Source organism: Sipha flava, unplaced genomic scaffold (assembly GCF_003268045.1).
Source record: "Sipha flava isolate LNK unplaced genomic scaffold, YSA_version1 303_pilon_pilon, whole genome shotgun sequence".
NCBI classification, from domain to species: domain Eukaryota; kingdom Metazoa; phylum Arthropoda; class Insecta; order Hemiptera; family Aphididae; genus Sipha; species Sipha flava.
The window spans coordinates 274159-290415 of NW_020272979.1; the positions used below are offsets into that span (position 1 = coordinate 274159).

General features: G+C 27.9%; 3 protein-coding genes across 7 annotated transcripts in view; 2 read left to right on the forward strand and 1 right to left on the reverse strand.

Annotated features, from left to right (window-relative positions):
• Positions 1-5911: 5911 nt before the first annotated feature.
• On the forward strand, positions 5912-7202 carry LOC112686294 (the record flags this gene model as incomplete). Its single annotated transcript, XM_025558505.1, has 2 exons — positions 5912-6923; positions 6982-7202. Coding segments are annotated over 2 exons (1233 nt in total), but the record flags the coding sequence as incomplete, so codon positions are not given.
• Positions 7203-9482: 2280 nt separating this feature from the next.
• LOC112686276 (probable ATP-dependent RNA helicase Dbp73D) lies at positions 9483-12381 on the forward strand. Its single transcript, XM_025558485.1, has 10 exons — positions 9483-9714; positions 9782-9932; positions 10005-10135; positions 10203-10386; positions 10461-10646; positions 10706-10885; positions 10949-11270; positions 11335-11500; positions 11566-11706; positions 11780-12381. Exons 1-10 carry the CDS (start codon positions 9646-9648, stop codon positions 11837-11839), a joined length of 1590 nt encoding a protein of 529 aa, XP_025414270.1. The 5' UTR covers positions 9483-9645; the 3' UTR covers positions 11840-12381.
• A 1443-nt stretch (positions 12382-13824) lies between these two features.
• Positions 13825-16257, reverse strand: part of LOC112686274 (multiple PDZ domain protein-like) — a 73478-nt gene continuing 71045 nt past the window's right edge. For 4 of the 5 annotated variants that reach the window (XM_025558479.1, XM_025558481.1, XM_025558480.1 and 1 more), the window contains one exon: positions 13825-14636. In XM_025558479.1, coding sequence (XP_025414264.1) covers positions 14369-14636 — 268 coding nt within the window. In that variant the 3' untranslated portion in view covers positions 13825-14368. The remainder of the gene's footprint in view (positions 14637-16257) is intronic. The other variant, XM_025558482.1, reaches the window with a different exon arrangement.

Consider the following 16257-nt stretch of genomic DNA (forward strand, 5'->3'; position numbering starts at 1 on the left):
AGACGGGACATCGTTGTATCTCAAAAACTATTGTTGTGAAAATTTTTTTTTACAAAAAATGTGTTATGTTGGTCACACTATAATAATATTATTTAATATCAACAAATAATTAAAGTGATACGGTGCAATTGCGTATTCAATATAACGGCAATTAACGATGTACAATTTTGCAGACATCAAATAGTGAATAAGTAAGTAAATAATTGTTTATTCTTAATTACACCTATATAATTTTTAATAGCAAATATTACTAGTTTTCGATTAATGCAATTTTGGTAGAGTTCATTCTTATTGTAAGTTCAATAGAAACGTTTAGTTAAATTATTACTGTTTGAGGTGTCTAAAAAATTATTAAACGTAGGAACACAAAGCGAGCATCGTAGAACTCGAAGTAATCGCAACACTGAATTTGAGGAATTAAGATTTGAAGTAAAACCTAGAAGGAAAATGAATAGCGATATAGTAACACTGAAATTGGAAGAGGCAGTTAAATTAATACCAATAAGTACGGGAGAATATGACGTTTATCAGTTTATTCAGGCATGTGATTTAGCTATAGAGTCAGTAAAAAAGAAAAATGTACCGATTTTAATAAAATATAAAACAACTAGATTAAGTGATAGGGCTTTAGAAGCAATTAAATATAATGATACGACTAAATGGAAAAACATAAAAAAATATTTAACCCATACGTTTGAGGCACAACATTCCGCTTCAGATTTACAAATAGAAATAAATTCTATTAAAATGCTTCAAGGGGAAGACGTAAATACTTATAAAAATCGCGTAGAAAAATTATTTTATAAGTTAAGTGATATGAGCACTGCAAATAAAGATGAAAAAGAGGCTAGAATTATTCACGATACAATAAAAGAACAAACTTTAGTTGTATACATAAAAGGGTTAATAGGTCCGATACGCACCATTGTAAAAGCGAGAAATCCAAGTACGTTGGAGGAAGCTAAACAATTAGCACGTTCAGAAGAAATCAAATATAAGTCTAGTTATGAATTTAACCAAAATCCGAATAAAAATCGAAATTTTAATAATCAAAATTTTAGAAATAACACAAATCCAAATAATAATTTTGCACGACCAAATTTTAATAATAGTAATAATAATAATATAAATCAGCCGCAAAGACCGATAAAATGTTATATTTGCAATGGAAGTCATTTCGCTAACCAGTGCACAAATAAACGTAACTTTACGCATAACTACTCGACCACCTAATCAGAATAATTTTACACGACCATCTACTACTTATAATATGAGGTATATTTCATGTGAATATTGTAATAAAAACGGACATAATATAAATGAATGCTATAAAAAAATGTTTTAACGATGACAGAATAATATTAACCACAATGATAATAACGTAAATTCGGAAAACGCGAGCGAGTCGTGCGCGGTACGCGGTACACGTACGATAAATCATATATCGACCGCGGAGCAAACCGAAACTGCTTCCATGTTATATCAATAATGACAGAAAATCGTATAATATGCACTTCTGAATTTAGTAATACGAAAACTTTAGAGTTACTTATAGATACGGGTAGCGATGTAAATGTTATATCTATTTTTAATGTTATATATATATTTTTAGATCATATAAAATTTTAAAACTAACTGACATACACGAATATTCACAATCACTTGTAATAGAACGACAGATAAGCAATGAGAAAGAGAGACAAAAACTTTACAGTCAACATACTACACATTCGTATACGTTATATATTATGATAGCGTTAGTCATGCTCATAATAATAATGGTGATAATTGTATACATAATATTTAAGCGCCCAAATTTAATCGCAATAGGAAGAACCATTGTAGATGTATCCACACCAGTACCTAGTCGTAGACAGCGATATTCAACTCAGCGAGATTTAACGAACGAACACGATAGATTCGAAGCCATATATAATGTAATAGGATCACGATCACCATCCCCGAGATGAATAAAATAAAATAAAATAAATAAAATATTAAATAATAAATAATAAGTAAGTAAAAAAATTATAAAATATAAATAAAACTAATAAATCATTAATAATTAAATTTAGTCATAAGAATAAATAAAAAAAAGAGATAATTTATTATTGATAATTAATATTATTGTAATATTCAGTTCCCAGATTAAGTTCGTAATTATTGATTTTGAATTTGTCAACATCAATAAGAACGATATTACTAGTATCGGGGTCAATGTGTCACAGTTTGGATAAGTATAGAAGAGTCAAAATGCAAGGGAGACCTATTGACAGGAGATAACAAGTTGAGGATGTTCAACAAAAAGAATCTGAACACTCTGAAACAGTATTTGAAAGGAATTTTCCTATAGAAACCAGACGTGTTGAAACCTTTATTGGGGCAGATTGATATTAGTATCAATCACCAGGGGGCAACAACTCTAGAATCGGCGTTCATTTCAAAATACTTGTTTTCAGATAACATCCAACCAATTATTGTCATCTGGAGTGGAGCAATGGATATTAAAATATTTAAAAAGTTAAGAATACCAGGGATTAAGAAATTTTTAGATATAAGTACATATAGCGATGATAACGATAATATTTTTAGTTTGAAATTAATAGATATTAGTAATAATAAATTGTTGTATTCGGTAAACATAGGGCATGTACAAAAGAATGGGAGAATGCTAAATCTAAAAGAAACTCATGATATGTTGTGTGAAAGGGGGCATGAAGTAACGTATTGTCATGACCTTATGACTGATGTAACATACACAAAATGTATTTTTAATTATTTAATAAAGAAAATAGGACCAAGTAAATTATTTAGAATATGCAAGAAAATGTAAGAAAAAAAAAATATAGGTAATAAACAAATGAAATAATAATAAAATAATCTATGATCTATTTATTGCTTTAAATAAAAAAATTATTACAGAAAAGGTAGGAAAGAAGTAGGAATGGCAACAATAATTCACTACCAAAGCCCTCTGAGTATATTTTATGATAATTATGAAATCAAGGAAAAATTGATAAAGGAAGCGCGTTTAAAAATTAAATGGTATAGGGATTCATATCCAAGCGATATAGATGCTGAACGGAAAGAGTTAGAAGAGGAATGGGAAAATTACATAAATACATTGGAAACATTAGAACCTTATGTATCGGAAAAAGAATGGTAGAATATAAAAAAAAAATTTTATAATAATAAAATAATAATTCTGGAGAGTTCTCAAAATAATGCATCTATTTAATTATATATATATATAATACTAACCAATATAAATATATATCTAAAAAAAAAATGTAATATTAACCACTATTATACATAAAAAAAAAATGTAATTCAAGACATATGTAACACTAACCTATTTAAACTAACACTAAATTAATTAATCACATTTTATTGTAACCATTATGTAATCAAAAAAAAAATAAATATTTTATCACATATTATTTGTAATGTTATTATGTTGTAAAATTTTAAGTCCATTTAAAACCACTGTTATATTGTAAACCTGTATTATGTAATATCTTTGTATTGTAAACAATTCTGTTAACATTGTAAAATCTTTGTAATAATTGTAAAATTGTAAAGCTTCTTGGAGGGTTATTAGTGTTACGTGCCAACCGATTGATCTGATGATTCAGTTTCAACGTCTCAGTCAACGCTTGATTGGAAGTGTAGTCAGGAATAATTAAGACTTTTTAAAATAATTAAATTTATTCGACTCATAAAATTATCCTAACTACAATTTTGTAAATATTCTAGGTAGAAATTATCTAAGTCCTAACAATTGTAACTTATAAAAATAGTTTGAAATATTTCTAAGTCCAGACCATAACATACACTGACGTGAAGGTGCTCAGTGCAGCATAGCCAAAACTCGTCTGATTTGTCCTTGTTTTCGGGTCCCTTTAAAATGTGATATCTGTATGTGTGTGTGTAAATCTCAAGTGTGTGTGTGTAAATGAAAACTGATAATAAAATAATTAAAATAAGATAATTTCCTGTGAATTCTGTGAATTATCTCTCAACCGGTCCATAATCAGTGACGCACAGATCCAGGATGTGGTCACCCTCGCTTTTATTACTTATTTTAATAAAATAATAAAATTTAATAATAATTTAATAATCTGTTCACGGTTGTGGTTTTTGTAGTTCTGATTATCTAAATAGTTGCAAATAGATTATGTGTAACTATCCGTAGATGTTAGAATATGTGTAACCATCCATAGATGCGTTCACAGGAACCCCCTTGTTGTGTAAGTGTTCATGTGTGACTACGCGGGACGCGACATTAGATACAAATAAGTTTAGTGCTGACCGTATTTTTAATTGTGATGAAACCGGTATCTCTTCTGTGCCTAAATGCAAATCAAAAATATAGTTTTTTTCAAAAATTTGAAAAATATGAAATTATTTCATAGACTGTATTTAAATTCTCATAATTTATTTAACAATATCATTAATATTTATCCATGAATTATAGTTATTACTTTTACCTAACCACTTAACATACATTTTTTTTTTTTTTTTTAAATACGTTCAATAAGAAAAGTATTAGGAAATTTTGTTTTTCTAATTTCTTCTTTTTAGAAACAACCGGTTATTATATTATTAAAACTATCCTTTAGCTGATAAGTTATTAGATTTGTATTTAAAATTTTAACAATAGTGAATATTTCAGTAGTCCAATTTGGTGTATATCCTTTACTAAAATGATGTTTATACTTTGATATTCGTACTTTGTCATTTATTTTTAACTTTGAATCTGGTTTTTTATGTTTTTTGAATAATAGTTTTATATTGTATATTATTTGAGTTTAATCTAGTTTCAAGCGGAGTACTATTAATTGTTCTATGTTTTGTATTATTATAACTTTCAATTAATTTACCTAAAGAATTTTACCAGTTCCATAATCCTGTTGCAGTAAAATGTGTATACATTTTATTTTTTATTGTTCGTATAACTTGTTCTACTATTCCAGCTTTTATACTACTATAAGTTGAATAATGTTTAATACTATATGTTTTCATTAAATCTTTAAATTGATTATTGTAAAATTCTGTACCGTTATCTGTTTGTTATAACTTTGGCTTATTTTTTTTTTAAAATATTAGACATACCTCTTGTAACTTCTTTAGCAGATTTATTTTTTAATGGAAATGTCCATATATATTTAGTAAACGTATCTATAGTTATTAAAATGAATTTAAAACCTTTATTTTTTTTAGAATGTAATTGCATATCTATTAATTCTGCTTGCCAAAGATCGTCCTTAAATTGTATGATATAATAACTTTCCGTCTCGGAAAAGTTCTTCTTGCGGACTGATGCAATTAATTTGCTATATTTTCTAATGCAGACATTATTAAAAAATAATACACGTTTATTTTAAATTAGCTTATATAATATATAATAATAATTATTAGATTATATTTAACATTAATTATAATATAATATTCCTTTCACATAGTTCTTCTAAAATAGATATAATTTCGTTATTCACACCTGTATTACCTGCATTTTGAGAAGATGTTAAAAAATTGAGTCTTGTAACTAGTTCATTAGGATCATCGTAATACACTATTTGTGTTTTTGGTATTACTTGTTTATATAAACCGGACCCCGTTTTAGAGGATGGTGTAGTAAAACTTATTAAATCCGGATCTATTTCAGTTTCCAACGATGTAAACTTTACTGGTGATGAAAAATTTGATTGATTATTTTCAAGCCCAGAATCATCAATTTTTTTTTCTCTTTAAAAGATAATCATTAAATTGAGCTAGATTTAAATTAGGTGAAGTTTTTAAAGGAGATGAGTTTTTTAAATCATTTTTCATTCGTTCGTATAATGGTTTTATAACATGCCTCCATTTAAAATTGCTATTAGTTTTAGGTTTTCCATCTGATTTAAGATGAACTTCAAAAATTATTGCTTCTAAAGGAAGGAAACAAGTAGGTGCTGTGACTTCAGCAGAGCGTGGTGAAACTATTACGGTTGAGATATGTATGAGTGCAGCAGGTTCTTTTATGCCACCACTTTTTGTTTTTCCTAGACAACGGCATAACGTGGAATTTATGCGAAATGCTCCACCTGGATCATTTGCTGAGTTTCATAAATCTGGATGGATGCAGAAAGAAATCTTTGAACGCTGGTTAGAAAAGTTTATAATTTTTACTAATGCTTCTAAAGATAGACCAGTTTTACTCATACTAGATGGACATTCAACCAAAATTATTGAATTGATTACAATGGCTCGTGACAATGGAGTTATACTTTTATATTTCCCACCTCATTGCACTCATAAACTACTACCACTAGATGTAGGCTTTATGAAACCTTTAAGTACATATTATGACCAAGAAAATACTAATTGGCTTGGCACAAATGTAGGTAATGTCATAACAGTCAAACAAGTTGCAGACATTTTTGGATTAGCTTATATTAAAGCTACTTCTATATCAACTGCTATCAATATATTTAAAAAAACAGGAATATGGCCATTAAATCCTGATGTTTTCACCGATGCAGATTTTATGGCTGCTGAAACGACAAATGTTGATGAACAAATGTTTAATAATATAGAAAATAATTCTTTAAGAATTAATCAGAACGATGCAATGGATAACCTGCAAATAGAAAATATTGAAATAGAACTGTTAGAAGATATCCAAATAGAAATGTTAGATGATATTCAATTTGAATCTTATGCAAATCCAGTAATCATATCAACGCCAAAAACAAATACGCCGGTTCCATCAACTAGTTTTGAAAAATTATCTCCTAAAGATATAATGCCTGTGCCTCAAGAATCTATTGAAAGTAAGCAAAGAAAAAGAAAAAATATTCGTCGTGGTAAAACTGTAATTTTTACAAGTTCTCCATACAAAAACGATTTGCAAAATCAAAAAGACGAAGCAAAACAAAAATGTGTAAAGAAAAATGTATTTCCTAAAAAAAATAAAATTGAAACTAAAACTAAGAAAAGTGATACTGAAAATAAATCTAAGAGAAGAAAGACTGAAAAAAAAGTCATCTGATGAAAATGATGCTGAATGCTTGTATTGTGGAGAAACATACTCAACGTCGATAGAAGGCTGGGTACAGTGTAGGGTATGTGAAAAATGGGCACATTGCTCATGTGCAGGTGAAGATGATAGTGAAAAAGAATTACAGCATATTTGTGATATTTGTAAACCTGATCCATAGACTTAAATAATTTATTATGTTTGTATTTTTATATATCTTAAAAAGTTAAATAGTTATGTTTATTCCTATATTTTGTTTTGCTTTAAATTTGAATATTATAATTCAGATTTGTTTATCCTGTTTAGTGTTTTATGATTATACCTAGTATCATAAAGTAGAAGTTATACATATTATAATCTAAACAAATATGACAAGCTCTATTAGATATTTTATACTTAATACATACAACTTTCCTTTTAGTACATAAAATTAACATAATTAATGTATTTTTACATTAATAAAAATGAGTTATTACATAAATGATAAGAAATAAAGGGTAATTATTATGAATAAATATCTACGTCTCATCTTACCCTACTCGTGTTCCATCTTACCTCCATGATGGGACAAAACCCAATTTTTAGTTAAGTGCAAATATATGCATAATAAATTGAAATATAACAAAGTTGATTGAAAATTTAGAAACTACATATAATTTTACATAAAATGTAAATCTTTGTTTTATCAATAAAATAAATAATCAATCCATTAATTGCAATTAAAGTTAAGTGTCCCATCTTACCCAAGTTTCCTCTAGTACTGCTTTTTCAAATTACGGACCTCATCATTTTTCGGACAAGTGCCAATCACTCTTAAAATACATAAATGGTAATACATGAATGAAGTTAGCCTCCTAACTTATAAAAGGGTCTAGGGATGCCACTCGTTTGCCCCTTTATGACACATGTTACCATAAACCACACAATATTCCAAAACTTATAATACTCATTTCAAACTTTGAATCATAACCACAATATGTAGTATGCAGTGGCGTTGTGAATCATGATACACAACATGTATTTCATTACCTATCCAACCTCTTCTTTCTCTGTCAAACCATCCTTGAAATGTTTTCAAATACATAAGTCGAAGAAAATTGAAAACTATTAAAGATTGTAGTACATTCCTAATTATCTTTAAAATTCTAGTTTTAACAAAAAAAAAAAAAATGAATAAACTACAGGCGTTCTATGTGATGGCAATAGGTACGCGATTGTGCATGCTAACAAAAATTGTCGATGTTAATGTTTGATTAATACTGATTATTATCACTTATCATGTTCCGCTGTATCAAAAACCAAAGTATACTTATGAATGCATTTTATAAATGGTTATTTTTTAATAAAAATATTTATTTTTTGTAAAAAAAAAAAACTGAAATAAAGTACCGTCCCATGCGTCCTTTTTTGAAAATATAGTAGAGGTGCGCTAGAATATCTGATAATTTAGTTGGATTACTCAGTTTCCCCCGCGTCTTCCTAAGTCAAGTACTGAATAGAATTCGATTAGTACCTACACGTGTTAATCTACAAGGCTATAGGTACACTTTTTGTACCACATAAAGCGCATCATAGTACAAACAATTATAGGTCTGCATTACGATATAGGCATATAAATATCATGAGTCTGTTATTTTTAAAAAAAACCTCAACCCCTCCCGTGAAATACTATGCAAATGTAAACCGAAATAAAATCCGTTCAATAATAAATATCAAATAGTTAAAAATATGCAAGACGCAGCAAATCGTAGGGTACTTAATTACACACTATGCAGCGCCGGTAGGAGGTTTTGTGAAGTTCGGGGCAGATTGAATGTTTCTAAAAAGTTTTTTCGTGAAGCTGAAAAAATTGTTCTCATACGCTCTAGTACTACTCGTATGACACATTTTACTAATTCACGTAACGTATGGATATAATATATTATCATCGAAAAAGCTTCATCAATATATAATTGTTTATTAATTTATTATGATTATGGTGGCCAACTCCAAAAAGTTGGGAGAAGAATTTATTATTAATATTATTTATACTACAATACAGATGCCTGCTATACGTAATATTGAAGTTAAAGATTAAAATACCATACACATTTTCACATGACAGTGGCACCTGCTATTTAATTTTAAAAACAAAATTACATAAATTATTAAATCTTTATAAAGGTCTGGGCTCGGACGCGAGGTCCTAGGCAGCTGCTCTTTCTACCCTGCCATTCAGCTGGCACTGACACTAAGTGATAGTATTATGTAGATTGTCTTATAATAAATTACAAAAAATTTTAATTTATTGATTATTTAATTATATTTCATTCAGAATATCATCCAAATGCCATCGAAATACTTTTAAATAAATATTAGCAAGTAACACCTATGTTTAAAAATTATTTCCTTTCGCTATTTTGGTATAATTTCTTTTGATGTGCACAACCTGATTTTACATAACATGTTATCATATTATTTGAAGTAATACAACAAAGATAAAATATCTATGCACGTGTGTTGCTTATTTAAATTTTAGTGGATGCATTAAATATTTTCTGTGAAAGTATAATTTTCTGATTAATGTGTTGTTACTAATTTTTCATTATCGACTGTATATTACGTGGTGATATACTTAATATAATATGGACGAATCTAAAACAATATCGGACTTCACTTTGGTCAATTCGCAGGAAACCAAAAAAAATAAAAAAGTAATTTCAGAAACGACTACATTAAATCGTATAAGTTTATCGAACAGATACTTCTATCGAATTCTAGGTAAAACGAGTTCTACCAGAATGGCTTGCCAAGCCCACCATCATATCCGTGGATTTGAAACACTTAGAAGTGCCTATTGATGGCATTCCAGAATTGGATGCTGCTTTAGTTCAAAAATTAAAAAATAAAGGCTTCACACATTTTTTTCCTGGTAATTAAATTGAAAATAAATATCTTTTATGTTTTATGTTTATGCTTTGCTTTATTCAACACTTTTTTTCAGTTCAAAATCAAATGATACCCTGGTTAATAAATATACAAAAACATTGGGACGAAACCTGGCTTAGAGATGCATGTATTTCAGCACCAACTGGTAGTGGAAAAACATTATCCTATGTTCTACCCATAATTCAGGTTAGACTTATTTAATGACATTTTTATCTAATTAAATAATTTAAAATATTATATTTTATATTTGTAGACGTTAAAATCAATGCCTAGACGACGACTCCGTGCTCTAATTGTTTTGCCAACTAAAGTTTTGGCTATGCAAGTATTTAAAGTATTTTCATATTTTATAAAAAATGCATTTGATTTGAAAGTGTATCTAATGGAATCAGCAAACTTAACTTTGGAAAAAGAAAAAAATATGCTTCTACGATATGGTATTTAATTTATTGAAGATTTAGAATTAATTATGAATTTTAAGAAATTAAAACATTATATTTAATGGTTTTAGATACTATGCGGGGATGGATGAGCATTGTGGACATTGTGGTGACAACTCCTGGACGTTTAGTTGATCATTTATACTACACTGAAGGATTTTCATTGAAAAATCTTAGATTTCTTGTTTTAGATGAAGCTGATAGTTTTACTAATATTTTGCAAAATGATTGGCTACAACAAGTTAATGAAAATTTAGGTAAATTTATGAAATTATAATTTTTTTAACGATTATTTAGATAACTTATTATTTTTTAGCATATAATGGACCAGCAATATGTACCTTAAAAACATTAAAGCACTGGCCACAAAGAACACAAAGATTATTATTTTCTGCAACACTCACTCAAGATCCTGAAAAGTTAAAGTTTCTTAAACTCTTTGAACCAAAACTGTTTACTTCCATTATAAAAAGAAAAAATATTGAATTGCCTATAGGTAATATTGCTTTTAAAATTAAAATTTGAAACTTTATTTAAACAAAATTTATATTTACATTAGATTCTAATACCAATGAGCCTGTACGTGGTGATTTTGTTGGAAAATACACTACACCCAAAGAACTCAAAGAGTACATGGTTTTGTGTCCTGAAGAAAATAAACCACTTACATTTTACCATTTGATAAGAACCAAAGGTCTTAAAAGAGTGATTTGTTTTGTAAAATCAAAATTAGAAGTTCACCGATTGACTCGACTCTTAAGTCGACTTAGTGAACTCGATACAAATAATTCACCATTAAGGGTTAATGAAATTTCCTCAGATGTGTCCCAAAAAGTACACACAAGTTATATTAAACAATTTTCAGATGGAAAGATAGATGTGTATGTTTTTTCATGCATTTTGATTATTATTTTAAAATTAATGACTTTTAGTATGTTTTTATAGGTTAATTTGTACAGATTCATTAGCAAGAGGCATAGATATTGAACGGATTTCTTGTGTGATATTATACAATGTTCCAAAATATCCTAAAAATTATATACACAGAGTTGGTAGAACTGCTCGTGCTGGTCATAAAGGAAAAGCTATTACATTTGTTACTCCTGAACATGTAAATAATAATTATTATGTAGTATAAATATTATAATCTTATTACTTGATTGTATTATTTTGCAGAAAAATCTGTTCACTAAAGTTTTGAACTCTGCGGGTAAAACTGATGTGAAAAATATGAAAGTAGATATTTCTGACTTGGAACAATATGAAAAAATATACATAGATGCATTGAAAGCTTTAAAAACTGAATCCACTTTCATTGTGAGTAAAATTCACGTACAATTTTATATTATTAGACTATAGTATTATCTAATAATGTCCTTTTTTTTATTAGAAAAAACCAAGGAATGTTATCAGAAAAAGAATAAAGAAGAACAAGCAACTCCAACAGTAAACATATCTTAGTTTTTTTCATTTTGAATTATTATTAATACTAAAAGTGATATTTATTTTACCACATATGGTCATCAGTTGACTTTAAATTAATAAAGTTGTTGTTATTAGGTACTTTACTTATCATTTTGCAACTGGGTGATATTCATAGTTCATTTGGTTTTTCATCTAAACTTAATTGTAATTTATGGTCAATATTTTCCTATCTAAGCAATGATAATATATTTTGGTTATTGGAATATAAATATAAAAAAAAATAAATACATTAATGTAATAAAGTACATAAGTTGTTGTGAAACTTTTAACTTGTTCATTTTGAAGGATATTAAGATATTTATTAAAAAATTAATACATCAAGAGCTTGTGCGGCTTAATTCACTCCATAAACTCGGTGTTTTGGCCCCTATTGTAATTTTTTATTTACTTCTTACTTTACTATTAGTCTTATTTATATTAAGACTAGTTTTTTGTATCTTACTATTATTGTACAATAGATTTTTTTTTTTCATTTACAATATTAAATCGTACTTGTAAAATTGATTACATATATATGTAAAATATTTCTTACCATGAACTTATTCCTGGATTAAGTTCAAGGGCGGTAAATGCACACTTATCTCGTTTCTGTTAACCAAATAATTATTTTAAGTTTCATAATTTATGTGTGCACTAAGTAATAATAAATAATTTGTTTATTCAAATTTCAAATGTTAGTTTAATTAAATTAGTTTTTAATATTTTAACTGTTTTCTTTTACATTTCATGAAATATTTAATTAATTGAAGTTAAAAAAAGTCAATAGTTTTGAATTCAAATATCGTAAAAAAGTTATAAAATAAATAATTAAATATAATTGTATTTTAAGATTTTAAAAGAGTCATACTTGATAGCTGTAAACAGTTGTATTTTTATAACATTAAAAGCAACTTTCAAGTTTGATAAAATGTAATAAGCAATATTTTATTATTTTTTTGTCATAAAAACTAGTTTCCGTTTAATGTGACCATTTGAAAAACTTTTATGATGTTTGAGCTATATAACTTCTATATGACTATAATTTATATAGTTTGCCATTAAAGTTCAGTTTAATAGTTTTCGTTTTATGTCTTGGAACTATTAACTACATGATAATAAAAAATTGTATCAACGTATTATTCATCTTTGTAGTTTGCAAAATATATTGAATGCATTTTATTATTATTAAAAATACAATAAAGAAATAAAACCTATAATAATAACTATTGTATTCGTACAATAATTGCACATGCCAACAAACCAATCATAAATAAATAATAATATTTTTATCCTTTTTTTCTGTTTAAATTAGTTACATGAATAATAAAAAAATACACAAAACATTTTAAATGTTAAATTGTTTATTTATTTAGACAAATGTTGTTAGGAATTTAACATTAATACAATTTAAAGAATAAACTAATATTTTTAGATAAAATTAAAAAAAAAATGTATTGATAACAAATAGTAATAAAAGCTGTTCAGCTACAGCAAAATTAATGCAAACTTTTATTTTATTTCTAATTTAATAACAAATGTAATATAATTATAATTATTGGCACACGGATTTTGAGTTTATTTCATTAAAAATGTTAAAAGTGCCTTTATACGAATTATTATTCTACAAAGTTATAATGCAAGAAACGTGACCCTGTTGGAAGGTGCACCTAAATTAGGTTGAGACCAAATAAATGAAAAATGTTTTCAATTTTTTTTTTTTTTTTTTTTTTTTTTAAATGATTAATTTATATTCAGTCTTAATTCTATTATCACAAAAGACAAATAATGTTTTATATAATACTAAACGAAGTTAACAAGTTTCATATAAAATTCAACAAATTTACAACATGTTTAATAATGCAATATTTACCTACCTAATACTCGTAATAATAATAAAATGTCTTAGATTGTGCAAGTATATACATATATGTAAAATATATATATATATAAAAGAGTCTAAATATATTAATTTCACTACATTAATTTATATAAGTTATGTACTAAAATTTCTGACTAAAAAGTAGTTGACTATGTAATAGGTGCATTGTTTCACATATCTATATTATAATAAATATAGGTATATAATATAATTAACGAAACAAAACGAGATGAAAAATACGTGATATATGTAATATAATACACGTTACGAATACGCGGAAAGGTAATTATAATACAGACAAAATATGCATGTAAGGTACAACGGACACACGCTTAGAAAATTTATAGATCGGAGAGAGAGAGAGAGAGAGAACGTAATAAAATTGTATTTATTTTTGCTAACTCGGCGGGAGGGTGATGATTTTCGAACAAGCTCCGTGATTGCTATTGTGTGTGCAGAATAGTGATAGGTGAATAAACACGGGTGATGACCATGTCTGCAGTAAAAAAAAAAGCTATTCGCGCCGGGCCAGATGTTCGCGGGGTGAGATGTTGTGGCGACTGTGTTCTCACGCGCCCGTCATCACCGAGGGATGGATGGATGGTTCGCGCGTGTACTGTGTTCATCGCGCGGCTGCTAAGACTGCAACGTGAGCGTTACGGATGTGGCCGCCTCGTTGAGCATGGCGACCACCTCATCGTGTCCCAGACCGTCCACGGGCACGCCGCCGACGGCCAATATCCTGTCGCCGCGACACAGTCCGCTCGAGTCGGCCGCGCTTCCAGAGAACACAGTTTTCACGGAGATTGGTAACTGGCCGTGACCGCCGACCACGCTAAAACCGAACCCGTCCATTCTACGAACCATCGTCACGGTGCGCGTTTCTCCCATCGACGCCGTATCGCTGTAATAAAACAGTTGACATTGATCAAACGTTATGAACACATAAGTATTAGTTATAGGCAGAGCCGGATTAATGAAATTAGTGGTTCAGGACTAATTTATTTTTGGGGCCCTAATTTTACAAAAAAAAGTATTTTTATAATAATATGCCAATTGATATTTATTAGATAGATAAAAAAAATATTTTTTCTCAGACAGCAAATTTACATTACATACTAATTTACTAAAAAATACAATTTAGTTAAATTTTAAAATGTAAAATATAAGGTAATAACACAAAAATACAAATAAATGATTATTTAAAATATTTTTTTCTAGATTTACTTGATGCAAAAGTATCTAAAACGCCATCAAATGAAAGTTTTTACATATGTCATTTTCAATTGACATAATTGTTAATGCGTTCAACCTATCTTCCATGTGTAGATTTTAATCGATTTTTAATTAGAGCCAACTTTGAGAATGAATGTTCTGCTTCACAATTTGTCAACGGTATTGTCAGGTATAATCTTAGTGCAATATATATATTTGGAAAAACATCAATAATATCAACAATAATAATAACATCAATAAGTTGTCGTTGAAGTTTTGCTATAGCACCACAATTATCAATATTTGAAGAAACTGTTTTGATATAATAATAAAAATGTGATATTTCTGTTTTCAAGTTATTGTCGAGATCATTATGGTAAAACTAAATACAGTTATTTAATGAATTAATGTCTGGGTCATTGTCAGTTTTAAAGTTAACTAAAAATTTGAATTGAGAAAGAAAAGATTATAAGAATTTAATCTTCTGTCAAGTTCAGAAATCAATTTATTTATAATAACAAAGAAAGTATCGACTTCAAACTTTTTTTTTGAAAGCGATAAAATAAAACGAAATAACACAGTATATTGCTTGTTGTATATGTACCTATCTAATTCAATAACATGCAGGTTGTCACAGACAATTATTTCGAATGAATAAAATTAATATGATTGTATCTTTAAATAAATATTGTTAAAATCATATTTTTCTAATTATATATCTATAACTGTAAAAAAAGCTGCAAGCCCATTTTATTTTTTTGGAGGTCCTGGGCTATAGCCCGCTTAGTCCCCCCCCCTCTTAATCCGGCTCTAGTTATAGATACATAGAAACAAGGGTGCGTAGGTAAAGATTATATGTGGTTGGTGATAATATAATTAGGCAATAATTATTTTTATTATTACATATTTACTAGCTGAGATTTTGGCAACTGGGTTAAAGGATTGAACTCCCAAACCCCTCTTATTTACACCATCGAGTAAAGGTGTTAAATGTAATGTATAAATATTACTTATTGAGTATGCGGTACAATAAGTATTTATTTCAGACCTTCTATTCCGAAGAGTATCGTCAGGGCCGGATTAAGCACGGAGGCTAGGAGCCCGGGCTCCATGTCATAAAATATTTAAGACCCCAAAGGGGCCTTCTATCATAAACCCTCTTCAAAATCTTTTAGGTTTAAATTATATTTTGATTATATATTTTTTTAATTTTCGTAATTGTATTATTTGTATCTGTAATTGAGATCTCTACTAAAAGAAATAAATACAGATGAAATTATTGTGGAGTTCCAAGAAGAGAAAATAAGAGA